Source organism: Anolis sagrei, chromosome 1 (assembly GCF_037176765.1).
Source record: "Anolis sagrei isolate rAnoSag1 chromosome 1, rAnoSag1.mat, whole genome shotgun sequence".
Taxonomy (NCBI): Eukaryota; Metazoa; Chordata; class Lepidosauria; order Squamata; family Dactyloidae; genus Anolis; species Anolis sagrei.
In genome coordinates, this window is record NC_090021.1 from 333,695,113 (window position 1) to 333,709,309 (window position 14,197).

The window sequence follows — 14,197 nt, forward strand, 5'->3', positions numbered from 1 at the left end:
GTTGCCCAACCGATTGCATTAGTGGCCATTATGGTCTTGTTATGCAACAGCAAATGGCAATTCAAAACTGTGAAAAAATGATCTGTGTGTGATAAACTAGGGACCCCACTTGTACAACCTCTAAGAAAAAGGACTACTTTTGCAATTACAATAATTCCTCAACATTTATTGAGGTTAGGTTAGATCTTTGGTGTCCACTCTTTGGTTCACCAGGTGTTGGGGACTCCAAATCTCAACAGGAACCCTGAGAGCTGAAGTCCAAAACATCTGGAGAACCAAAGAGTGGACATCATTTGGTTATATATTTCTGTCTTGGAGAACACCTCCCTAGGGACCTCTAGGTCCTCTTGTGTTAGCCTATGGTCAACCAACTCTTGAAATTGACCATAAAGCCATGCTGGAGGACCTCCAATATGATTTTATGGTCAACTTTTGCTAGATTGCTAGAACACATCAATAAAATCCTCAAATAATCCAATCCACAAAAGTTAAACCTACACTGTGACTGCTCTTGGGACTGCAGGGTCCCAATAGCATTCTGGCCCTAATTTTCATATTTAGTGGATTAAAGTGTCCCCCATTCTGACATGCAAATCACATAACCTTCAACTAGATTTATGAGTGTATCGCACATTTTATAAGTGTATTAAACATGTTACCTCTATGTATGGCATTTGTGTCCAGAGGATCGGCACACCAGAGATTGGCACACTGGGTGCAGTGCCTAAAGACATTGGCCTGCACTTAAACACAATCAGCGCTGACAAAATTACCATCTGCCAGCTGCAGAAGGACACCTTACTGGGATTTGCACGCATTATCCGCTGATACATCACACAGTCCTAGACACTTGGGAAGTGTCCGACGTGTGATCCAATACAACAGCCAGCAGAGTGTCTGCTGTGGACTCATCTTGTTGTATTTCAAATAATAATAAATATATTACCCACTTCTTCTCATTGCTCAAGACAAATTACAAGAAAGCTAAGAGCTCATAATAATCATAAAGATTATATAAAACATGTGCTGGCCAATGTATGGGCCACAGACTCATGACTCATAGAGAGCTGGTAGAAGACAAGAAATAAAATTGTATTCTTTTGAAAACTTAATAAAAATATTTTAAAGGAAACCTCTTTCTTATTCTCATGCTGTAATAAAAGCCAGAGCCTGCCTGAATTACAAATAACTAATTGTGGGAACTGGAGATTAATTGGGGAAATGCACATCATGTGAGAGGATGTCTCAAGCAATGGGCCTGATGCATGATCTAGTGAGAGAAGCTGCTCGGTTTCAGCAAACTCATCATGTGGCCTTTGGGCGTCGGGATGTGATCTAGGCCTGGAAAAAAAGAACAAGGACACAAAAAGCTCTGCAAGAACATGCCCCAAGAGAGTTCTTGAATGTATATAGAGGAGGGAGGAGTGGAAGCACAAGACGTCTTGCGGTGCCAAAACAGAACAACCTCTTCTCTGACAATGTGATGGGAAAGAGGCCAGAAAAAAGCTATAAGCCTATCCAAAGAAGCCACAGTAATTATCTTTGTTGGCAACAGCTGCCGGGTGGAACTGGGTCACGGCTTGGACGGCCGCAAGGATTTAAGCCTTGAAAACTTGTCAATGGGACACTGTGGCTCGCAAAGCCTGACAGGCATTGGGAGGGGGCTTTGATGAGACAGAGCAATACCCTCATGGGGGTGGAAATGTATGCGTCTGGGAACTAAACAAATATAGAAGTGGAACAATATGATTTTGGGCAGGAACCTAGCCAAACAATGTATTGTCGAAGGCTTTCATGGCCAGAATCACTGGGTTGTTGTAGGTTTTTTCGGGCTGTATGGCCATGGTCTAGAGGCATTCTCTCCTGACATTTCGCCTGCACTTTGGCAAGCATCCTCAGAGGTAGTGAGGTCTGTTGGAACTAGGCAAAAGGATTTATATATCTGTGGCATGACCAGGGTGAGACAAAGGACTCTTCTCTGCTAGAGCTAGGTGTGAATGTTTCAACTGACCACCTTGATTAGCATACAATGGCCTGACTGCGCCTGGGGCAAACTTTTGTTGAGAGGTAATTAGAGGCAACAGCACAACAACAGAGAGGAAACAAACAAGGACATCTAATTACCTCTCAACAAAAGTTTGCCCCACCTACACATTCAAAGCACCCCCGACAGATGGCCATCCAGCCTCTGTTTAAAAGCCTCCAAAGAAGGAGCCCCCACCACACTCCGGGTCAGAGAGTTCCACTGTTGAACAGCTCTCACAGTCAGGAAGTTCTTCCTAATGTTCAGGTGGAATCTCCTTTCCTGTAGCTTGAAGCCATTGTTCTGTGTCCTGGTCTCCAGGCCAGCAGAAAATAAGTTCGCTCCTTCCTTCCTATGACTTCCTCTCATATTTATACATGACTATCATGTCTCCTCTCAGCCTTCCCTTCTTCAGGAAGAGAAGAAAAGGAGGAAAAAGAAAAATCAACACAAAACCCTACACAGCTATCCCATGATCCTAGAACTGGAAGGTTGTCAGAAAGTCCAATGACTAGTAATCTCCAAACAAAGTCTTCAACGAAGGAAGGTTCAAGGTTGCATACCTGACCCAGGGGCAAAGCTGACCTACACTTAACACTCTCTCCACCCGATGGGAAGGGTTGGCTTCAAAATGCTGAAGCCATACATGGTTATGCTGTACTCATAGGAAACTTTCTCTGTGTGTATGTAGAGAGGAGGGACTGAGTAGCACAAACATTTGCCAGCATGAGAAGAAATCTAATATGACCTCACTGTACAATCATTTTTCCCAGAGTACGAAAGTCAGGCAGAAAGAGATAAAGTATCTCGCAAGGCAAGCTCTTTCTCAGTTGCATGCCAGACAATATCTGGCTGGGGTTTATAAATGTCTAGGATAAATGAGGAACTGGTCCTGGTTGACTCTTTGAATGGAGAAATCTTTCATCAACTCAGTGGTGGAAGAAAAATGAAATATAAAAAAGGATGCTTTTAGGGCGGTGCTCTGAATATGCCAAAGAGTCTTCTCAAGAGCCAATTTTTTGATTTACCATCCCTGGAATTTAACACGCTTCAGAGGAGGGCGACTAAAATGATCATGGGCCTGGAGAACAAGCCCAAGAGGAGCGGCTTAAGGAGCTGGGCATGTTTAGCCTGAAGAAGAGAAGGCTGAGAGGAGACATGATAGCCATGCATAAATATGTGAGACGAAGTCATAGGGAGGAGGGAGCAAGCTTTTTCTCTGCTTCCTTGGAGACAAGGACGCAGAACAATGGCTTCAAACTTCAAGAAAGGAGATTCCATCTGAACATTTGGAAGAACTTCCTGACTGTGAGAGCTGTTCAGCAGTGGAACTCTCTGCCTCGGAGTGTGGTGGAGGTTTTGAAACAGAGGCTGGATGGCCATCTGTTGGGGGTGCTTTGAATGCAATTTTCCTGCTTCTTGGAAGTTGGACTGGATGGCCCATGAGGTCTCTTCCAACTCTCTTCTTTGGAAGCTTTTAAACAGAGGCTGGATGGCCATCTGTTGGGGGTGCTTTGAATGCAATTTTCCTGCTTCTTGGAGGTTGGACTGGATGGCCCATGAAGTCTCTTCCAACTCTTTGATTCTATGATTCTATAATTCTACGATCCTCCCAAAAATCCTGCCAGGGAGATTAGTCTGAGAGAAGTCCAGTGAGATAGACTAACCAATGACAACCTATCACCACAATCTCAACCACTGTACTGATTCCCATCCTATCTTTCAAAAGTGTTCTGTATAACTATGTGCTGCTTTCTGAAATAAATGCATGGCTATAAAAATACAAACATCAGGAAGAAAAGGGCTGGATCAAACAAAACTCCCATTCGCTTGTGGCCAAATGTCTATGATACGGGTAGGGGAATTTTGGTCTTCCAGAAATTTTGAGTGACAATTCCTATCAGCTCCACTCAGCATGGTCTAAGACAAGGGATAATGTGATTTTGATTGATGTTTTAATGCTATGTTTTTAGTGGGTTTGGTTTCAATGTTTTATAAAGGTTTTCCCCTGCCATTAAGTCCAATCATCTCCAACTCTGGGTGTTGGTGCTCATCTCCATTTCTAAGCCAAAAAGCTGGCCATTGGTTTTAAATGCTTGTATGCCACTGTTGATTGTTTATTGCCTATTTTATGATTTATATGAATTGTATTGTATTGATTGTTTTATTGATGTTTTGTTTATTGATGTATTGTGGGCTTGGCTTCATGTAAGCCACACCGAGTCCCTTGGGGAGATGGTAGCAGGGTACAAATAAAGTTGTTGTTGTTGTTGTTGTTGTTGTTTTGTTGTTGTTATTATTATTATTATTATTATTATTATTATTATTGATGCAAAGACCCTGGCACAAGCCAGTAAAGGTGGTCCCAGTGGTTATCGGCACACTGGGTGCAGTGCCTAAAGACCTTGGCCTGCACTTAAACACAATCAGCACTGACAAAATTACCATCTGCTAGCTGCAGAAGGCCACCTTACTGGGATCTGCACACATTATTCACCGATACATCACACAGTCCTAGACACTTGGGAAGTGTCCAATGTGTGATCCAATACAACAGCCAGCAGAGGCGCAGGTTCGCAGCTTGGGTGTGATCCTGGATTCATCGTTGAGCCTGGATCCCCAGGTCTCAGCGGTGACCAGGGGAGCATTTGCACAGCTCAGGTTCGTGCGCCAGCTGCGCCCGTACCTTGGGAAGTCTGACTTGGCCAGGGTAGTACACGCTCTGGTCACATCCCGCCTTGACTACTGCAACGCTCTCTACGTGGGGCTGCCCTTGAAGATGGCCCGGAAGCTCCAGCTAGTCCAGCGCGCGGCAGCCATGTTACTAACAGGAGTGGGACGCAGGGAGCATACAACGCCCTTGTTGTACCAGCTCCACTGGCTGCCGATCTGCTACCGGGCCCAATTCAAGGTGCTGGTGTTGGCCTACAAAGCCCTAAATGGTTCCGGCCCAAAATACCTGTTTGACCGCATCTCGGCCTATGAGCCCACGAGGACTTTGAGATCGTCCGGGGAGGCCCTTCTCTCGATCCCGCCTGCCTCACAGGCACGCCTGGCGGGGACTAGGGACAGGGCCTTCTCGGTGGTGGCTCCTTGCTGTGGAACACCCTCCCTGTGGACATCAGACTGACGCCCTCCCTTATGACATTCCGCAAGAGGCTAAAGACGTGGTTGTTTGAGAAGGCGTTTGAGTAAATGCTGCAACAATTGGCAATGACGATTGGAACGGAACATGGATAATGAGATTTGGATTGTGATTCAATGATGAGACGTCGCAAATGATTTAGTGTAATGGTATTATTGATAGTGATGTTGTTTATTGTTGTTTGTGATATTGCAAATTGTACCTGTTTTATATGTTGTACACCGCCGTGAGTCGCCCTAGGGCTGAGAACGGCGGTCTACAAGTGCAGTAAATAAATAAATAAATAAATAAAATCTTGTTTGCTGTGTCCTCATCTTGTTGTGTTTCAAATAATAATAATAATAATTATTATTATTATAATTATAATAATTGGGACTTTGAACCTGTGGATGCAGAATCTATGGATTGAGAAGCCCAATGGAATTCATTGGCATAATTCCTGTGAATTTTGCAGCCATATATGGTATTCCTCCTGGCAGATTGGCAGATCTTGTTGTGTTTCAAATAATAATAATAATAATAATTGAGAGTTTGAACCTGTAGATGCAGAATCTATGGATTGAGAAGCCCAATGGAATTCATGAATTTTGCAGCCATATATGGTATTCCTCCTGGCAGATTGGCTATATTTCATTAATACATATACACATATAGAGAACGTATTTCTACCTGCCTACGGAACCACATCTATATTTATTTCTCTATGCAATGAGTCACTCCGCACAGGGTGTGCCTGTACTTGACCCTGAAAGCATCTTTAAATATTAAAGGAGACGTCCTGCAGCTAGAGTCCCAGAACAAGCAGTTCCCGTAGAGGGGAGAGAGCAACAAAGCGATACCTTGAGAGAAGAATATTGCAGTTCTGAGCTCTCCGTCCATCTATGACCGAAAGCTCCTTGACTTTATGCCTGGCGCTCAGCGTGTCGTCGAGGGAGTCTTCTTTCTGCAAGAAGCATGAAAAGAATGCATTAATAAGCTGATGCGCAAGGGCATTTCGGAGCTTCCGGGGCATGCCAACGTACCCAGCATCCATCAAGAACTTTTACTGAAGCCGATGATTAAAATCCAGAGCCTGCAACTGAAGCACAATCAGCTGTTTCATAAACTGGAATGTTCTTTGTGTATGTGCGTGTGCGAGGAGGCTATTAGTTACAAGTGTATAAATATTTATCCAGATGGAAAGATTTAAGAACCCACAAGTGTGTAGACATTGAGGAACACGGAAAGGCTTCCCTGGCATACACAAATTGCCATATTCCGTCTAAAGCTATTTTACCAGCAGCAAGGATGCTGGCAGAAATACCTTTGGACTTTCCAAACCTGATGTGGCTTTTGAGAAGAAAAAGAGCTACATAGGGACCACCAAACACAGCATTGCCCAAACACAAATCAAGGAACATGAAAGGCACTGCAGACTACTCCAACCAGAGAAGTCAGCCATAGCAGAGCACCTGATGAACCAGCCTGGACACAGCATATTATTTGAGAACACAGAAATGCTGGTCCACACCAACAACCACCATGTCAGACTACACAGAGAAGCCATTGAAATCCACAAGAAGCATGTGGACAATTTCAACAGAAAGGAGGAGACCATGAAAATGAACAAAATCTGGCTACCAGTATTAAAAAACTCTAAAATTAGAACAGCAAAACAGTAGGGAGGAAACAACTAGGCACATCTTAACACCTCTCAACAGAACATTTTCCCAGGCTCAGCCAGGCCTTCAAATGCTAATGAAGGTGGTCAGCTGAAACATTCACACCTAGCTTCAGCAGAGAGCTCTTTGCCCCACCCCAGTCATTCCACAGATATAGAAACCCATTTTCCTATTTCCAACAGACCTCACTACCTCTGAGGATGCTTGCCAAAAATGCAGGTGAAACGTCAGGAGAAATGCCTCTAGAACATGGCCCTATAGCCCGAAAAAACCTACAAGAACCTAAGAGCTATATAGTTCAATGGAAAGCACATACTATGTACACAAAAGACCACAAGTTCAAATTCTGACATCAATAGTTAAACAGGGATTGGAAACAACTCGGTTAGGAAAGACCTCTGAGTGTCACAGGAAATCAGGAATAACCTAAATTGATCTTCTCATTCAAACCCACATTATTTTGAATCAAACCGCTGGTGAACTTAGTATAGAGACTGCATTCATGGTACTTTCTAGATATTGTTGGATTGCTACTAAGACTGATTGCAGTTGCAAATGATCTATACAAGGAGAGTGGCATTATTTTCCCCTTGGATATAGTTTTTCTACCTGCTTTTTCGGGTGCCAGTTAGAACCATATATACTCGTGCAAGCTTTGGGATAATAAACAAGGATGCTTTTGTATTCTCGAAGGCTTTCATGGCCGGAATCACTGGGTTGTTGTAGGTTTTTCCGGGCTATATGGCCATGTGTGTAGAGGCATTTTCTCCTGACGTTTCGCCTGCATCTATGGCAAGCATCCTCAGAGGTAGTGAGGTCTGTTGGAACTAGGAAAAAGGGTTTATATATCTGTGGAATGGTCAGGGTGGAGCAAAGGACTCTTGTCTGCTGGAGCTAGGTGTGAATGTTTCAACTGACCACCTTGTCAGCATTTGATTGCCTGGGAGTGCCTGGAGCAATCTTTTGTTGAGAGGTGATTACATGTCCTTGTTTGTTTCCTCTCTGTTGTTGTGCTGTTCTAATTTTAGAGTTTTTTAGTACTGGTAGCCAGATTTTGTTCATTTTCATGGTCAATGAACAGATGTTTTTTTAGTTACAGATAAAATATTGTTTGGGTTGCAAATATTGTATGTTTGCAAAGGTAAGTTTGGACACGAGAAAAAGACACAATTTAACAAACGATAACTTGATTTAGTCTCATATACAAAGTGAGAAATCCAAGACTCTTGAATCTCTGGTATTAAAGTACTGCTGCAATGGGGGACATGAGAGAAGCCTCCTCGCAGGATTGCAAGACATCCGGGCGTCCCCTGGGCAACGTCTTCGTAGACGGCCGATTCTCTCAACCCAGAAGCAACCGGAGACAACTTGAAGCATGCAAACAAGGAAGCAAAACAACCAACGGTCCTTTTCAGGACCAACCATGACAATAATCGCAATCAACATCGAAGGAATGTCAGCTGCCAAAGAACAACTGCTCTGTGAACTGTGCCGAGATAAGAAATGTGACGTGCTGTGTGTCCAAGAAACACACAGGGATGAACGACAGAAACGACCCAAAGTTCCAGGAATGATCCTAGTAGCGGAAAGACCACATGCGCAGTATGGAAGTGCTGTCTTTGTCAAACCAGGCCTCCAAGTCAGCAGTGCCCACAACACTGAAGAAAACAATATCGAGGTTATAACAGTAGAGCTTAATAACATCACCATCACCTCTGTGTACAAGCCCCCAAATGAAGATTTCTGCTTCTCCTCCCCCGAGAACTTTGACAGGCACCAAAGGGCGGTAGTAATTGGTGACTTCAACAGCCTTAGCCACATATGGGGCTATGCCCAAGAGGACAGAAATGGAGAGGCTGTCCTGTCCTGGTCTGAACTGCACAAACTATCACTCATCCATGATAGCAAGCTCCCACCATCCTACAACAGCGGGAGATGGCACCGAGGTTATAACCCAGACCTCTTATTTGTGAGCGACAGCATCGTACAGCAATGCACCAAATCAGTGGGACCACCAATCCCAAACACACAGCACCGACCAATAATATGCCAACTGTTCCCAACAATAAGGCCTCAGGAAATTCGATTTAAACGAAGATACAACTTCAGAAAGGCAGATTGGACTAAATTCTCAGACATGTTAGACGACATGATCACATCAGTCGCGCCAGTCCCTGAGGAATACGAACATTTTATTGAAATAGTGAAAACCTGCTCACGGGCCTCTATACCGAGAGGCTGCAGAACCCACTACCTCCAGGGCATTACTTCTGAAACAGCTGCCTTGTTGGAAAACTATTACAGGCTCCACAACGAAGACCCATTCAGTGAGCAGACTCTTCAGGCAGCGCAGAGCATTGTGTCCTCCATCTCTGAAGCCAAGAAAGAACAGTGGATCAAGCTGATCACAGAGGTCGACATGGGCAGGAGCAGCCAGAAGGCGTGGAGGCTGCTGAGACGGCTGAGCAACGATCCCTCACAAACTAATACCCATGCCAACATAAAGGCAGATCAGATAGCACACCAACTCTTGAAGAATGGGAAACCCAACCTTGCCACCAAAGTAGGAAAGAAACCAATAGCCAGACAGCCGGAGATTGAGAACAACAACCTCCATGAACCCTTTACATCTACTGAATTGGACATGGCTCTCAACAAATGTAAGAATGGCAAAGCAGCTGGCTTGGATGATCTACGGATGGAACAAATCAAGAACTTTGGCCCAAAAGCAAGGCGCTGGCTGCTGGAGCTGATGAACAACTGCACGGCATCCTGTCAGATCCCCAAAATCTGGAGGAAAGCAAGAGTCATCGCCATCTTGAAGCCAGGCAAAGACCGTAATGACCCAAAAAGCTACAGACCAATCTCCCTGTTGTGCCACCTCTACAAAGTTCTGGAGAGACTTATTCTGCATAGAATTATGGAAAATATAGACCCCTGTCTGATCCCACAGCAAGCTGGCTTCAGAAAAGGCAAAAGCTGCACATCGCAAGTGCTGAACCTGACCCAGCACATAGAAGATGGCTTTGAAAGGCAGCAGATCACAGGAGCTGTCTTCATAGACTTGTCAGCAGCCTATGATACTGTGAACCACCGCCTCCTCCTGAGAAAAATGTATAATATCACAAAGGACTACCACCTCACCCGCCTCATAGGAAACCTGCTACAAAACAGGAGCTTTTTTGTTGAGTTCCAGGGCCAGAGAAGCAGATGGCGGAAACAGAAGAATGGCCTGCCTCAGGGGAGCGTACTTGCTCCATCCATGTTCAACATCTACACAAATGACCAGCCACTGCCAGAAGGGACAGAAAGTTTCATCTATGCTGACGATCGTGCCATTACTGCTCAAGCAGGGAGCTTTGAGATGGTAGAACAGAAGCTCTCCGAAGCTCTAGGTGTTCTTACTGCCTATTACAGGGAAAACCATCTGATCCCTAATCCATCTAAAACACAGACATGCGCCTTTCACCTTAAGAACAGACAAGCATCCCGAGCTCTGAGGATTACCTGGGAAGGAATCCCACTGGAGCATTGCAGCGCACCCAAATACCTGGGAGTCACTTTGGACCGTGCTCTGACCTACAAGAAGCACTGCCTGAACATCAAACAAAAAGTGGGCGCTAGAAACAACATCATACGAAAGCTGACTGGCACAACCTGGGGATCACAACCAGACACAGTGAAGACATCTGCCCTCGCGCTATGCTACTCTGCCGCTGAGTATGCATGCCCAGTGTGGAACACATCTCATCACACTAAAACAGTGGATGTGGCTCTTAATGAGACATGCCGCATTATCACGGGGTGTCTGCGACCCACACCACTGGAGAAATTACACTGCTTAGCCGGTATTGCACCACCTGACATCCGCCGGGAAGTAGCAGCCAATAGTGAAAGGACCAAGGCAGAGACATCTCCAGCTCATCCCCTGTTTGGGTATCAGCCAGCACGTCAACGACTTAAATCAAGACATAGTTTTCTTAGAACTACAGAGACACTTGCTGGAACACCCCAGCAAGCGAGAGTCCAAAAGTGGCAGGCCCAAACCCAGCACCTCAATTCATGGGTGATACCAGATGAGAGACTCCCCCCTGGGCACTCAGAAGACTGGGCGACTTGGAAGGCGCTGAACAGATTGCGCTCTGACACCACGAGATGCAGAGCCAATCTTAAGAAATGGGGCTACAGGGTGGAATCCTCGGCATGCGAGTGCGGAGAAGAACAAACCACTGACCACCTGCTGCAATGCACCCTGAGCCCTGCCACATGCACGATGGAGGACCTTCTTGCGGCAACCCCAGAGGCACTCCAAGTGGCCAGATACTGGTCAAAGGACATTTAACCAAATGCCAAATTTACAAAATCTGTGTGGTTTTTTTTTCTTTCTTTTTTTTCCTTTTCTTTTTAATCTCTGTGTTTGTTTTGCTCTGTTGGAATTGTAATACAATGGTTGCTGATGACACGATAAATAAATACTGCTGCAATTAGTCAACGCTTTTGTGTTAGATGTAGGACTATATATGTATTTCCCCAAAATCAAACAAAAAATAATTCATAATATTCGTAGGCATCAGCATAATCTATTCCATTGTTCTTTTGAAAACATATGTGCAAATCCCAACAATTCAATGCTCGATGCATTTACTCATTCATGCCCAACAATGGCTTACAGCTTACCCTTCTGATGCCTTTGCATCATTTAAGATAGCTCACAATAATTAAACCCAACATTTATGAATGACAGACAGATACAGCAGGTTAAAAAACAGGAAAAAAACTTTGAACAGGAAGGACTTCACCATTTGGTGAAATAAAATCCAAGATTGTGCCAACAGTTCATGGAAAGACACTGAGAAGATCCTTTGACAAGCTGGAATGTGTCCAGAGGAGGGTGACTAAAATGATCAAGGGTCTGGAGAACAAGCCCTATGAGGAGCGGCTTAGGGAACTGGGCATGTTTAGCCTGAAGAAGAGAAGGCTGAGAGGAGATATGATAGCCATGTATAAATATGTGAGAGGAAGCCACAGGGAGGAGGGAGCAAGCTTGTTTTCTGCTTCCCTGGAGACTAGGACATGGAACAATGGCTTCAAACTACAAGAGAGGAGATTCCATCTGAACATGAGGAAGAACTTCCTGACTGTGAGAGCCGTTCAGCAGTGGAACTCTCTGCCCCGGAGTGTGGTGGAGGCTCCTTCTTTGGAAGCTTTTAAGCAGAGGCTGGATGGCCATCTGTCAGGGGTGATTTGAATGCAATATTCCTGCTTCTTGGCAGAATGGGGTTGGACTGGATGGCCCATGAGGTCTCTTCCAACTCTTTGATTCTATGTTTCTATGTTTCTTGTCTACATCTATGGAGCTTCTGCCATAGTTAGGACACGGAGGCAGCTCTCTCTATCAGCTCTTAGGAAATAAGCAACCTGATAAATGAAGAGGCAATCCCTGAAGTTACATCAGGTGAGAACCACACACTTATTTGACCAAAGAGTTGGGCAGAAACGTACTCACCTGCCTGGAGTTACTGTTCACAAAGAAGTCCTACAGCCAGAGCAGAAGCATGGGGATAGGCAGGAAAAAAGCGTGCAGTTCAGTGGTCACAGCAAATAAAATAAAATAAAATAAAATAAAGAAGAACCACAAAACAGAAAGAACAACAACAGAGAGAGAAGAGTCAAAGCACAGTTGGAAAGAATATATAATTCAGCGGTGCTTCTTTTTGCAATAAATAATCTACAACGACGACAACGACAACAAAAACAACATCCTACAGCTCTCTGGAAATACCAGCTCATTGGTTATAATGCAGACAAGGTACAATAAGAAGAGGATAGTGGAAAGATACCGAAGCAGCATGCCAAATTAAGAGAAATGCAACAAGCAAGACGTTGGTTAGGAAGACGCAACCTTCATTGATCATTCATGCATGTTTCTAATAAGATGGGGTAAACAATGGACAAATGAAACCAACACACCTAAAGAGGGTACACTCTCCAAATTTGCTGGGGTTAGAGCAGTGGTTCTCAACCTTCCCAATGCCACGACCCCTTAATACAGTTCCTCATGTTGTGGTGACCTCCTAACCATAACATTATTCTCATTCTTACTTCATAACCATAATTTTGCTCCTGTTATGAATTGTCATGTAAATATGGCAGGCTTCCTCAGACCTCTGAGGAAACCTGCCATAGATGCAGGAGAAACGTCAGGAGAAATGCCTCTAGAACATGGCCATATAGCCCGAAAAAACCCACAAGAACTGAGTGATTCCGGCCATGAAAGCCTTCGACAATACATTGTCATGTAAATATCTGATAGACAGTATGTATTTTCATTCACTGGACCAAATTTGGCACAAATACCCAATACACCCACATTCCAATAGTTGTGGGGTTGGGGGTGGGTTGGTTTTGTCATTTGGGAGTTGTAGTTGCTGGGATTTATGGTTAAACTACAATCAAAGAGCATTCTGAACTCCACCAATGATGGAATTGAACCAAACTTGGCACACAGAATTCCCACTGGAAGGGTTTAGTGGGCATTGACCTTGAGTTTTGGAGTTGTAGTTCACCTACATCCAGAGAGCACTATGGACTCAAACAATGATGGATCTGGACCAAACTTGGCACAAATATTCAATATGCCCAAATGGGAACACTGGTGGAGTCTGAGGAAAATAAACCGTGACATTTGGGAGTTGTAGTTGCAGGGATTTATAGTTCACCTACAATCAAAGAGTATTCGGAACCCCACAGACGATAGGATTGGACCAAACTTTCCACACAGAACCCCCATGACCAACAGAAAATACTGTGTTTTCCGATGATCCTTGACGACCCCTCTGACACCCCCTGGTGACCTCCCCCCCAGGGATCCCGACCCCCAGGTTGAGAAATGCTGGGTTATAGGCAAAGGACCCCCTCAAAAGTGGAAAAACCATTAATTTAAAAAACATACTTTTTTTTTAATCTAAGAAAACATCTCTCAAGGGAACTCTTGGTCCTCCAACATGATTTAGACTTTATAAACAAGGCACGGATAGGATAGCCATGTCCCCCTTGCTCCAGTTTCAGTACATCTTAGGGGGGAAAAACAAAGGCCAGCGAACAAAGATTAATCCCCATCTTTCGCACACTTGGCTTTCAACCCAGAAGATAACTTTTCCGTCCTTGGCAGCTGCTGAAAGGTATGATTAACAGACGAGCAGTTTCCCTGGTTTGTGAGATAGAAAAGCTATACACATGTGAAACACCACACTATGGGAAAAAGTACTTTTGGGGTGACAACCCTCAGAATTCCTAGTCGCAATGCTGGCCAGTAACAGCAGATCGTCAGGAAAAGAAAAATAAAGATTGCAGAGAATTTACATAGCT

General features: G+C 44.4%; 1 protein-coding gene across 2 annotated transcripts in view; it reads right to left on the reverse strand.

Annotated features, from left to right (window-relative positions):
- Nucleotides 1–14,197, reverse strand: part of DAAM1 (dishevelled associated activator of morphogenesis 1) — a 287,972-nt gene that overhangs the window by 25,558 nt on the left and 248,217 nt on the right. The window contains exons 16-17 of one of the 2 annotated variants that reach the window (XM_067463067.1): nucleotides 12,336–12,365; nucleotides 6,008–6,111 (exon numbers count right to left, since the gene is read on the reverse strand). In XM_067463067.1, the coding sequence (XP_067319168.1) occupies nucleotides 6,008–6,111; nucleotides 12,336–12,365 (134 nt within the window). The remainder of the gene's footprint in view (nucleotides 1–6,007; nucleotides 6,112–12,335; nucleotides 12,366–14,197) is intronic. The other variant, XM_067463068.1, reaches the window with a different exon arrangement.